Raw genomic sequence first — 13539 nt, 5'->3', positions numbered from 1 at the left:
ATTTTATTTACAACAGTTTTTCGTGGAGAGTCCGCAGTTTCAGTTGAGCGTCCAGTCAGCTGTACTTGATCCAACAATTTATTATTATTTATTTTTTGTAAGACTGTTATCAACTGGTTCAGGTGTGTTTGAAATGTGTTGGAGCTGAACTCTGCATGTACGTGGATCTTCAGGAGGTGTTTGTTGACCCTGGATTTCAAGGATAAGTGCAAATTCTCCTGAGATAATGTTTTTTTAATGTGTTAGGGTGTGTCTGAGGTTTATGAGCTGTTTGAGGGATTTCCCATTAGAGTTTGTGCAATATACAGCCACATAATCATTTCAAAGCAACTAATTAGTGTTTTGTGATTAAGCATCATTGAATACATTTACTGAGCTGAATCTGGCACTGCCCTAACACTGAATTATTATTTTCTGAACCAGTTTTCTTCGTAATTGATGGGACCCCTTAGGGACCTGAAGATATAATGATTTCTGACAGTGAAAAAAATGTATATATAATTTTTGTTCTATTTTATTTATTATAATTATCTTGACTGTTGTATTTAAATTTGAAATGGAGAAAAAATGTAATTTGTTTTAAAGAGTGGGACTTTTTTGGGAAAAAAAACACCACTTCTGGAATTTGTGTGCATTTACCTGGTTTATGTTATTTGCAGCATAAATATGCAGCACAGATCAGAATCCATTAGCCAAGGCCATTGCAAACATGCACCCTTACTATCACCAGCTTTCTCTCCTCATTAAGCTAAAACTGTACTGCTGATGATAATAACAGAGGGAATAAGTGGAGCCAAACTGTAAATCTATTTGTGTCCTCACACATACGTCACTGGCTGCTCAGATGTGCAGCCAGTCAATCAAGCACGGGTCACGCTTTCTTAATTCACTCCTTCTCTGGCTCCTCTCTCACTTCTTCTGCTTCAGAGACAATTAGGCATGCCTCATCACATTCTCCTCACAGTTCCAGCGCCACCCTCTCTCTTTCTCATTCTCCTTTCTCATCATTCTTTCTCTATTTCCTTTACTCATTACTCTCTCTCCTGTGCCTGTCACTCACTCTATGTATGGCTCTATCAATCCTCCCTCCCCTCCTTGTTCTTTATAGGCTAAATACATCGTCACTCAAAGATTTGAACACAGCGACTCTCATTTTGAACTGTTTTTGACTTTTTAAATGACCACTGAAGGCCTCAAAACTGTAACAAAATACAAGAAATTATGCAGCTACCAAACAAAGAAAAATTTTAAAAAAGCATTTAAATACAATAAAAATAATAAATGTTGACTTGTAGCCTTAATTTTATAGACAAATTCCAGTTTTGTAAAACACATCTCCATGAAAATGTTTTCTATAATCACTGTAAATGAAAATGAGTCCATAGTATCAGAGGTACCTCAAAAACACTTGGAATTATTGTCATCATATTTTATTGAATAATTACATTTTCACAACTGTTATCCAATAGTTTGATTTATGTATGCCTAAGGTGCCTAAGGTTTGCTTCTGTATTATTTTGCTGATGTTTCAGAATTATTATTTCTAACAAGTAACGGAAATTATGCGCTGCTAAGTATCATCATGCTACTAAACACTAAACACCCAAATCACACACCTGCCTCAAAGTCTGCAGAGTTGTATATTAACCTGTAATAGACCTGCTTATGTGTCTTATGTATTTGATTAAAAATATCAAACAAACACACATCCATGAACAGTCTTGAAGTCAGTATTTTCTGAAACATGTCATGGCTGATGAGCTCAGGTTTAGAGAGAAATTGTGTGTATTAGATTTATAACAAAGCTGTTTTTCTTTCTGGTAGTATTCTTCAGGTCATGATGCATTTCCTGAAGGTAAAAGTAATAATTGCCCTTTCTGATGGTTTATTTGGCCCATTTTCTCCTCTATCTCCTCTTTCTGTTGTGCCCCTCTCATCTCTCCTCAGCAACAATGCTGGTGTCTGTCCTCTCCAGACAGCCTACCAGTAAGAGAAAGAAAAAAAGCCCAGGCCAGTCTTAAGGGCAGAAAGGCCTAATCAAAAGACCATTGGAAAGAGTCTGCTCGGGTCGGGAATACTAAACACTTCTGTGCAGAAGGAAGGAGTTTGTTTCCACAAGCAATGCACAGCCACAGTGACTCAGTGTGTTTCAGGGTATAGAGGCTTGCTTTATCCACCATCACAGCCTTGCACCGCTTTTTTAAAGAGCTCTTATTTTACCGATTTTATACCGGCATCTGGCACAGAGACTTATTTAGTGCTTGTAAGAGCTATGAAGATGTGAGGGTCAGATTATATCTGTGTTTGGACAGAGATGGATTCTTTTTTTTCTTGATAATATACATATATTGAAAGATTTTTATATAAATACCCTGTCACTGCTCTCTTCACTTTGTGTATGTTGTTTTGTCTGTGAAGTCAGTCAATTAAAATACACAGGAACTAAAATTTCAGTAATCACCTGGACTTTGAGATTTGTAATGAGTATTTTTTTAGAGCCTAAAAGAGCTGCATGTTTTTCTTTAGTAACTGACTATTTGATATTCAGATATCCTGTATCTAACAAACTGCACTTTACTTAATATTTCAGTACAGCTGCTGAACACTCTGTAAAAGTCAGAAACCACACAAACAAACAAGATTTTTGGGTGTGTGATCATTTAGGCACGCAGGTTGCTTGATGCTGTTTTGTATGTTATTGCCCTGTAGTTCCAGTGCAGAACTAAAGGTGAAAAGCAGGACTCTGAACATGTCTTGGCTAATTTACTGCATTTTCCCCTGAGTGCTGTTTTGCTGTGTGTGCAGATGGCGGGACTGCAGGCGGGCAAGAAGATCTACTCCATTAATGAAGACCTAGTGTTCCTGAGACCATTCTCTGAAGTGGAGACCATGATCAACCAGTCCTTCTGCATACGACGCTCGCTCCGTCTGCTGGTGGCCACTAAGAACAAGGAGTGAGTTCCTCCTGTAATGTCTGTAACATGATAAACACTCATACACACTGTTCACATCTGCTAGACAGTACAGCTGTAACGTGATATTGTTGTTACTAGTATTAGACCAATGTGACAGGTGACATGGGGCGAGACATTGCATGTGTTTATATTTACAGTACTATGCAAAGCTTAAAGGATAACCCTTTTAATTTTGAGAGTTTCAACTGTATAGGTTTTGCCTTGAGTTTTGAAAACCAGGCCAGAATGATGACATTTTCAGAAGATTTGGACTCTGAAGATTTAGATACTGGTAGATTAATGCTGTTGATTCCTTCTGTCTGTTATATAAAAGGCTTGTGAAGGTTCCAGACTGCAGAGACGGCCTGTCCTTCAAACTGCAGGGCTCTGCACCGCCATACGTGCATGCCGTGAAGAAAGGTGAGCTCTCAATTCTAGTGTTCCAGAAACCACCAAAAATAGTCTTATAGTCTAATAATCTACTTCTGTCATATTGGTGTGAGCCTGAAGTTACATGACTGAAACTGCAAATTTAATCCAATATATTTTTTGTGAATGATCTCAGTTACTCTTTGTTAAATTTGTCTAAAGCAAATTAATTCTACAGCCATTTCACACCAGCTGTTTCAGTCACTGATCACAGCAGTGAATTGATTTAATGAAATCCTTTGCTTTTCTCTTTTCTCATAAGAGCCCATGGGTTTCATTTCCTCAGAAGAAGGAACGTAATTGTTTTCTCTCCCTCTAACCTGTCAGGCAGATGTTTGGTGTTCTAAAAAAAGCTTACAAAAGAGGAAAAAAGAGATTCATGACAGAGACTGCTGTGCTCATGTGATTAACATCTGGGCTTTTAAAATTTCTCCCCAACTCACGGTTAAGCTCAAAGCCCCAAATCTCTCCATATACGCTGTTCTTTAAAGATCCACTGACTAGAACCTTAAGGTTAACCCCTAGTTTACAGCTAGGCATTGGCAGGGAAGGTACAGATTTATGGCATTATGGTAAGAGCTTTCATTATGGAAAGTGCCCAAGCATGTTACCTTTATGGTATCGAAAGTCCATAAACCTTTCACATATTCCAGAAAAAGGCAAAAGTCAAATGTGCCGTATTATCTTCACAATAAAAACTGTGCATCTCAAGAAGATTCCAAGCTTATAAATCTCTTCATAGGAAAAATGTAGCTAATTTAAGGCCAGAGAGGGTTGTCAGGCTTTACATTCTTCACCCGAACCAAAGCAAGTGAGTTTATTATGGCTGCGGGACAAAGGGGAGAACTGTTAAAGGCACAGTTTATGTACTGTCACATATTTGGCTTAGCAAAGGTATTTTTGGGGTATTTACTGTTCTGTTGCCCTTTTGCAATAATTCTGACTTTAGTGTTTAGGCTGCTGTGGTACATTTTCTTCCTTCCTTTCAGTATATTTTTTTTCCTGGGTGACTTTTGATCACATTGTTATTTCTGATCTTTATGCTGCTTTTAGGTTAAGTCATATAAGAAGGAAAATATTGTTATTGATATTACAGCCTGATGTGCTTATGTTTTTTTGTGTGTATGCATAGGGTCAGAAGCTGCAGCAGCAGGGCTCCAGCCTGGTCAGTGTGTGCTCAAAGTGAATGGCGCCAACATGAGCCACAGCAGCTTTGAGGAAGTGCTGGAACACTTTAGCTGCTATCAGCCTGAAGAAGAGCAGCAGGAGCCTGTGAGATTCCTTCATTTATCTAGATTCATCACCAACTATCTTTTTTGTTGTTGTCATCTTACGTTCTATTGTTGTCCATTATCATACGAACCTGGATTTATATCTTGTATGTGTACAAAAGTGTTAGTCACCTGATGTTCATTCATGGTCTGTAACCACTTATAGAGTTCAGTGTCGTGATGGGTCCAGAGTCTACCCGGAATCACTGGGTGCAAGGCAGGAACACACCCTGGACTGGGCACCAGTTCATCCCATGGCACCACACACCAACACTTTTTCTCACACCTATGGATAATTTAGCATGGTCAATCAAAATATCAGCATGTGTTTTTAGACTGTGAGAGAAAACTGGAGCACCCAGAAGAATCCCATGCAGACTCAGTGAGAACACACACAACTCCTTATAGTCAGTGACCCAAGACGTGGCTTAAACCCTGGAGCTGTATGAGCACGACACTACCTGTTGCTTCATTGTCCTGCCCATTAGAAATGTTATTGTAATTTATGACACTTCAGCTATATTCTGTCTGTTAATACTTTCCTGTCTTTAGGAAAAAAATTATGTCCTGAAGCATATCATCAGTCAAGTATTTGTTCCATATTGCCTGCCAGTGGACAGTTTACTTAAAAGTGACGTACATGATTGTAATCAAAAAACACTTTTTTTTTTAATAAAATTCAGAAGAGGTTTCCTCACCACTTGCTAGCTCTTCAGCCTGTTTGTGTGCTCAAAATGGTCTAATGTGTTTACAAAACCCCACTCTCTGTAAATGAGTAAAAAACTCAGTCCAGTATGCTAGGATTTCTCTCTCAGCTCATGGGAGAGAAAATGAATCTGCCATTTATTTATACAACGGGGGGAAAAGCATGATATTGATGAAGATATTGCTTTATTCCGGCTCCATTGGTGGGTAGTATTGACTTATTTTTCTTATTTCTGATTATTTAAGATGAAAATTATACAAAACGAAACAACTCTAGTTACAAACGTGTTTCTGTTGTAATTCAAACAGTGAATAAAAAGTTAGAGCTCAATTTCAGCCACGTTCAAACAAGAGTCTTTTTTTTCCGCAAAAACACCATTCCACCTTAAAAGAAGTGGAGCTTTCCAATGTTAACAAACCTGAGAGAACCGCATTTCCCCACAATTGTAGACATCCCGTTTAACTGCAAATATAATGTAATCTATTTGTCGTTTGTCCATAATGTGGGGTCCCAATTACTCTCTTCTCTCCCTTGAGATTTTGAAATAAAAATTTAGCCTAATATTTTAATGTATTTTTGGTATTGCTGGTTTTATTTTTAGAATTTATGTCTGTGTTGTGGAAGTAGTGTGGTGTCAATGTGCTAAATGTACTGTAACAAATATATAAATTTCATCATGTCATCTTTGTGTTTTTCTCTTCCTGTTCATATGCAAATCCAGGGTTGTGGTCAGTGGGTATATCGTGTCTATGACGATGTGGAGGAACCGGCGTTCAGCTCTTGCCTCTCTGAGAATGGTTCAGATGCAGAGGAAAACGGCTGTTCTAATGGAGCAGGTAGTTGTGGTTGTGATTGTGGGTGTGGTTGTATTGGTTTTGGTTTTGTGGCATGTGTATATTTGCCCTATAGGTTTTAAGAGTGAGCTGATAGAAAATAACTAATACATACAACAACTATTTGTCCATGCTTGTTAGTGCAATATTGTCGTTGTTCAGTGACTCTTAAAGACTAAAAATTTTAATGTTGCTGAATATAATCTGAAATAGAATGAACAGCTTGTCTATTGTTTGTTCATTCTGTTATTCCCTGAACGTTTTGAGTACAGATCAGTTTCTTGTTGGTTTTCCTGATGTTTTAGACCCACTGAGAGGCCTAGAACATCTCTCTCTGTCTACAGATGCTCCACTGGTCAATCTGATGGTGGATAATGTGCACCTAGAACATGGCGTAGTGTATGAATATGTCAGCTCAGCTGGTATCAAGCACCATGTGCTGGAGAAAATGGTGGAGCCCAAGGGCTGCTTCAACCTCACAGCAAAGGTAACTACTGGAAACGTTTAGAATGACTGACAGGAATTTAGATGGGCACCACTAAAGTTATCGTCGTGAAGCATTGTAGAGAACATCTTACTACTACATTTGTAAATTGTTTGCCCAATTATCATGTCCATAACATCTGGATTTTCTGGGTGGGGGTTGTTTCAGATATTGGAAGCTTTTGCTAAAGATGACAACCATTTTGTTACAAGCTGCAGTCAGTTGATTGCTCAGAGTGAGCGGGTGGTGTCCATGCCCCAGTATGAGTTCAGAAACATCTGTGATATCAAACTGGAGAGCATTCAGAAGCGCATCTGCAGTTACAGACAGGTACAAGTCTAAAGTTATTATTATGTTGATGTAGTAATACATAGTTTGTGATATATTGAATTCCATCCATTTTTCCTAACAACATACTATTTCTAGTTGAGAACCAGGAGTTAGAAATGCATGATTGTAAAACAATATTATGGTTTTATTGTCTCAGGCAATAGTTGTGAACCTTAAAGAGTAAACCAGCTTCTGACAGATTATGTTTTTGTTTTTTGTTTTTCTCCCCAGTTTGCAGAGGAGCTGCAGAATAAGGCATCTCCCACATTTAAGCAGGCCAGCAATAAGCCACATGCTCTGAGCTGCATGGACTTTGTTCCCACTAACTGTCACCTGAACCTGATGCAGGTTTCTTGCCCCAAGAGCACAACATCAGCTGGCAGGGCTTTCAGCATCCGCTTTGGACGCAAAAACTCCTTCTTCGGGCTTGACCCAGACCAAGGTCATTGTTTATTTCAAATAGCAATTCTGCGAAAGGTCAAATATACACAGTTGTCTTTTTCTGTTGTTTGAGGTAAAGATAAAAGGTCTGCCCCAAAACCTAGTCAACTGTCTAACTAGAAAGCGTTTTACATCATAGTGTGCTCACTCTCAACACATAGGGTGTCCAAATTCTTAGATACCTCTTTCTGCTGTCTACTAAGATATCTTGATCTGGCTGAATTTTAAAGCAGCATCAAACCATTCCTCAACAACAAAGGCAATTCCATGATGCAACGCTGGCACAACTCCTGTCCATTTCACTTTTCTCCCAGAGCATATAAAAATAAAAAATAAAATAGCGATAAAATGGGAAGAGTAGAATCAAGCGCACTGAAACACTGAAGCGATGCTAGCTAGTGAGGTAAGTTAACACAGGTGTTATGGGCGGGAACAAGGTGCTATGGGCGGGAACAAGCCGTGACGCAATCACTCTCTAACTAGAGCATCTCACATATCTGCCTCATGAGGACAGATGACCGTTAGAATGCTGCCTACTTTAAATAGCTGTCTATGGTAGTCAGTGCCTTCTTAGGCAGCTCACTAGGTGTTAGGACTGATGTAATGATTTAGGTTTGCAGTTCGTACAATGCTTGTTGGTGCCATGCAATCTTCATTTATCCATTAGCTGCATTCACTTTGTGGCTCACACAAATAGTTTTTTCTTAAACATTTTTCAAGTCTTTCTAAACCATGGCTGCAAAACACAAGTGCCTTGTGTTGTGTTAATTTGGTACCGCTTCTCCCATGTGCGTCTTCTTTAAAGTAGACGCCTGTCTATGAACACAGGCAGATTTGAACATGAACCCCAGCTGTTTGTATGAATGCCAGTTTTCTTTTGATATTTTCCAATTGACCAACTGCTATCAAAGCAGTTAGATAGATTGTGTCCTCTGTACAAAGATTCCATTAAACAAATCTGCACTTCATGATAGCTAAACGTCATAAAATAGTAATTAACCGTAAAGTTGGAACCACAAGGGCCTTGTAAATTTCATGCCCTGCTGTAATGACTATTCCCACAGCAAATCAGAGCCTTTTTAAAGCTCTCAGCCTGAAACTGCCTCAATCAGCCTTCCATTATGACTCCATTAGGCCATGATGAGTGGCTCTCTCAGTGATGTCAGCCCACCAAGTCCCCCGAGGACCACCTTCTATCATTTCCTTGTCTTCAAGACAAAGATTTGTTTTCATGTTTTTTGACAGCTTGATGTTTGGCCTTTGGTTCTGAATGGTTTTAAGAGCGGTCCAAGAAATCTAAGTAAAATTGACGTAAATAATATTGTTCTTTATTTTTTTTTTGAGGAGAGGATCTTGTGAGGATGGTAGCTGCTTTAGTTTCACAATATACTATTAAAAAATTAAAATAAGAAATAGACAAAGTGTAAGTTACATGATTTTCCTCTCACCCAAACCATATGTCCAAAGGTTTGTAGACAAAGTAATCCCTCCTTAGTGATATTCACTACTGTAAGGCAATGTGTGGACTTCCATTCAGTACCTTTGGATATTATTTCATCATTTAATATTTAGTGCAAAAAACTTTATAGAAGAATACAGTCTTTTTCTGCAGTAAAAGGGAATAAGTGAGCAAACTACATTGAATATTTCAGGTCTCAGAAGAAATGTTAGATTGGGTGTCCACACACTTTTGTGCATTTACTTTATTTGCTATAAGGCTAAAATGTGAGGCTTAGTGATGTATGGTAAATTCTAAAAATGGACAAATTGTGTTACATCGTAAAAACAGTGTTGTCAGTCCATTTTTAGCCGTATTATTAATTTAAGAATGAGTTAAGTTTCCCCCTGCTCATATACAGCCTTAACAGATTGAGTCGCTGCTCCATCTGGCTGTAGTTTCTGGCTGCACCTGCCCAGAACGTCTGCCTGCTGTAGACGCCGTCTAGGCAGAGCTGCACAGCCGTGATGGTTTACCTCCTCTTGGTTGTCTCTCTGTCTGTTTTTAGTGCTTCCCCTCACATCTGCTCGGCAGTTGTGCCACGATCAGAGATATTTGGAATTCTTGTGAAGCTGGAGCTCACAGAGCCTTCTGGGCCATGGCTTCATGACAGTGTAGAGGTTATTTCTACACTTTCAAACTTTCTGGCTTATGATGCTAAATATTCCTATTCTACAAAGTCAAATGAACACTATAGGTGCAAATGTTTATATGTTATAGCAATAAAATACAGCAGTGCCTCAGTATGTCCTGTTGCAGTATTGCAAATTAGAGAATTAGAATCACTTTATTGGCCACTGTGCTTGCACACAGAGGAATTTATTATCCGCAATTAACCCAATCCGTGCAGTGAAACACTAGTGAACACTAGGGGCCTTGCTCAAGTGCACTTCAGTCATGACCTGCTGGCTCTGGGGATTGAACCAGCAACCTTCTGGTTACAAGCCCAGTTCCCTAACCACTCATCACCCATCATCATTGGTTGGTTGCTGATCTTAATTACTGGCTTTTGATAGGATAATGTAAATTTATTTTTATACTCCAAAGAAAAGTAATTGTGTGAAATGGTCATATATTTGCAGTGACGAGCAGGCATTGCATAGAGAAAGGTAACTAATATATTGTAATATTTAAAGAGAACTCAGCCAATCAGAATAAATTAACCGACTATAAAATAGCTGATTATATCAATCGATTTCTCAATTTTATCTTCATTTGCTCTTCCTTCCATTTTTCTCCCTGTTTACCCTCTTGCTCATTCCCTCCCTATGGCACTTAATTGTACTTCCTTTTTTGTGTTTCTGCTTCAAAGGCTCCGTTTCATCTCTTTTTCCTGTTTTCTTTGTATTTAATCTAAACTGCATCTTTACAGCATCATTAATCTGAGCCTGATTGGTGTTGATTGGTCTTATTCCTAACTTCCTTCTCTTTCCTCCACAGCTAATCTCAACCCTATGTCCCACACGGTGCACTGTGTGACTAGCATGGCCGCCCCATCTTGGAGTTGTCACGGTCTGGATGAGGACATCGATGGAGGGGAGGGGAACATGGACACGAGCAGAAGAGAGGGAGGCCTAAGCTTTCTCCTCAAGCAGGAGGACACTGAAAGCCAGGACAATTACATCTGCCTCTACAATCGACTAGACATCGCCGTCAGAGAGATGAAGCTCTATGTGGCTCAAATCGATGTGTAAGTTGCAGGGGCATTACATAATACACTACATGGCCAAAAGTATGCTCACATAGTGTTTCATCAGAAATGAAGAGTATAAGGGGTATTTCCTCTTTAGTTGCAGTAACAGCTTCTACTCTTCTAGGAAGTATTTAGAGTAGATTAGAACATCTGATTGTAGTTAGGTATTGCTTAAGCTTCTGGATCACTAGCATCACTTCTCTAGCTGATATTTAGAATTGGTCATTATCACCTTTGCATAACAGAAATGTTCATTTTGGTTGTGGTTTCAATTTATCTTCACAAGATTGACTGCTCTGAAATATAGGCCTCACAGTCACAATGCAAGTCTGAGCAATAATGAGAGCTTGTGTGTGTGTGTATAGGTCTATTTGGACAGACATACATTGTCGTAAAGCAGCCTGAAACTGCTTTATTCACCTACTTTCCAGCTGTGTTGAAGAATTGTTTGTGTCCGTTAAAAGCTGGGGTGTGTCTCTGCCACACCAGAGAATAGAGAGCCCCACCACCCACCTCTCTTCTGCTTCTCTTTCTCGCTTCAGGAAGCCTTTTCTGAAAGTCTAAAAATATTTATGGGCAGGGAGGCCCAGCTGAGACTCAGCCATAACACCACAGAGAAGGGAGTCCGTTTCCCCACCACTCCCTCCTGTCTTTTTTTTTTTAGTTTGATAACCGTGTTGAAACAAGTGACGTGTAACGGCTGACTTGTCCAAAAATGACATGGAACACTTTGTACATGTATGCTTTGTGCCCACATGTGATCAACCTGTATTCATACATCCTAGAAAGGAAACACAGAAAGAAAACATGCATTTTCTCAGGCTTATTTCGATAATCTAAAATAGGCTTTGTTGTGTAGATTCTCTGTTGTGTAGGGAGCTCTCTAGTGGCCTTTAGTTACTGTGTCTTGCCCTTAAACTCCCTACCTTCATGTCAGCACATACATTAATACTGATCTTAGTAAAAATAGATGTCAGTCTTAATGGGGCTAATAGAATGTGAGGTTTAAGCACTTTGCTCTCTCTGATAATACATTGAGGAGCAGTCAGTAGTTTCATCCTGAAGTTTAGTTATATATTTTACGATAACACAATTATAGTCCCCTTCAAATTCAAATAGTTTTTAAATGGCAAAATCTTAATGTCCTTCTGAATAATATGAGTAAGCTGCAGTTAAAGCCAGTGATGATGCCAGCCTTGTCAATAATTTTAATAATATTAGCATGTATTTGAGGATAAATATTACCTACATTGAGCTGTGTATTTTTAGTTAAACCATTTGCTAATTAATGCTATTTAGTTTGTTTTAAATTTTTTTATTTCTATTTGTTACTCGATGCAAAACTAAAGAAGAGCACTTCAAAACCACTTTGTGTGTGTGTGTGTGTGTGTTATAGGCTTCTTTCATCTATCACTGGACCCATCCAGCCCCAGGGCTCTGAGCCCCCCTCGTTTGATAATGTCCCCTCTCCCTCCCCTGGGCACGAGGAGTCAAATCAAAGCAAGAGAGTATGCTTCAAAGTGAACGAAGATGATCAGGAGGATTCAGGACATGACACCATGAGTTACAGAGACTCCTACAGGTGAGATACCAAACCTAACACCAAACATTTCTCAGATGTTGTATGGTTGCAAGTGCTGTTCTCTGAGTATAAGTTTGGTGATGAGTGATGGTTGTAAGCTGTGGATTGAACCACATAAATGAAGCTGAGAAGTGTAGGCAGGTCCCTGCTCCAGTACAGGCTTTGTGTCCATTCCTTCTGTGGAACAGATGTGTTTAAAGTACACACAGTCTCATGCCATCTGATGTTCCCCTATTCTCCTGCCTGTTTAACTTTTAAAAGGGAAATTTTATTTTGTTTTTTAAACCATAATAAAAAAAATGTAAGATATAAGTTAAGTCAATCAGTACATTTTCATTTCAGTGAAATTCTCGGTTCTAGAAAAACTTACAATTAAGGCAGAAACCATGGGACCTGAACAATCTCACTGTTATGTCAGCTTTTTAGGCCGGGCCGGCCTAGAAGAGGCATATGCACTTACCGACTGACTGACACCTAATGTTGAAACGTGCATGCGCGAGTAGGAACTGTTAATTCAGTTGAATTTCACAGAGAGAACTTAAAGTGGCACCACTGCATGGTCTGTTAGTTCAGCCATATTTCACATTCCAGTTCATGAACTAAATTTGGAACTGTTTGGCCGTGACCAGAGGTCCTCTTTTCCCTGAACAAGTACTCTTTTTGGGACCTAAAAAAATGAGTGTTCAAATGTTCAAAGGGTCAGAGAGTTGAGAGCTGAATTGGGACACACTCAGCGCTGCTACAGCGCTGTAGGTCCACCATCCACCGCGGTGCAGCTCAGTGTTTTACTGGAGCCTCAAACAGAAATGTGTTGAACGTTGTTGAGGTAATATTTATCATAGTCTCTCCTTTATGTTTGGAGAATGTTTCTGTGACCCAGCCTTTTGTTTTCTACTATATATTTAACAAACAAAAAGTCATCTTGTCTGCCCCTATAACGACACGAATACACGGACACATCTCTCCGTTGCTGATTTTCTAACGAGTAAATTGCATCTGCACAGCTTTTTGTTTAACTTTACATGAAAATGGACAAAATCTCCAGATGATTAAAGCCAGAACATCAGAGAGAGATGTTACTCAAAATAAACGAGGCTGTGGATTTGTTACAGCACCGTTTTATCAGTCGGGTCCTGAAATGTAAGTCAGTAATTAATATCTAGTTCTCAGAGATGCCTTGTTCCTTTATCAAGTATAGATTACGTGGTTGATAAAATGTTAAGGTGCTTGGTTTTAGAAATGTTCAGTAACAAGTAATAAACAAATTGTATAGTTTATTACCTGTTATTATTGTAAACAAATATATTGATATGAAGCA

At 39.0% G+C, this 13539-nt stretch overlaps 1 protein-coding gene across 2 annotated transcripts in view; it reads left to right on the top strand.

Annotated features, from left to right (window-relative positions):
• Positions 1 to 13539, top strand: part of prex1 (phosphatidylinositol-3,4,5-trisphosphate-dependent Rac exchange factor 1) — an 83830-nt gene that overhangs the window by 55326 nt on the left and 14965 nt on the right. The window contains exons 18-26 of one of the 2 annotated variants that reach the window (XM_066643425.1): positions 2806 to 2954; positions 3289 to 3374; positions 4516 to 4655; positions 6082 to 6196; positions 6538 to 6680; positions 6846 to 7007; positions 7239 to 7449; positions 10387 to 10636; positions 12036 to 12221. In XM_066643425.1, coding sequence (XP_066499522.1) covers positions 2806 to 2954; positions 3289 to 3374; positions 4516 to 4655; positions 6082 to 6196; positions 6538 to 6680; positions 6846 to 7007; positions 7239 to 7449; positions 10387 to 10636; positions 12036 to 12221 — 1442 coding nt within the window. Of the gene's footprint in view, positions 1 to 2805; positions 2955 to 3288; positions 3375 to 4515; positions 4656 to 6081; positions 6197 to 6498; positions 6681 to 6845; positions 7008 to 7238; positions 7450 to 10386; positions 10637 to 12035; positions 12222 to 13539 lie in introns of both variants that reach the window. The other variant, XM_066643423.1, reaches the window with a different exon arrangement.

Source organism: Hoplias malabaricus, chromosome 14 (assembly GCF_029633855.1).
Source record: "Hoplias malabaricus isolate fHopMal1 chromosome 14, fHopMal1.hap1, whole genome shotgun sequence".
Lineage (NCBI taxonomy): Eukaryota > Metazoa > Chordata > Actinopteri > Characiformes > Erythrinidae > Hoplias > Hoplias malabaricus.
Note: the sequence above shows the minus strand (reverse complement) of the source record. Positions and strands in the feature narration are given on the sequence as shown.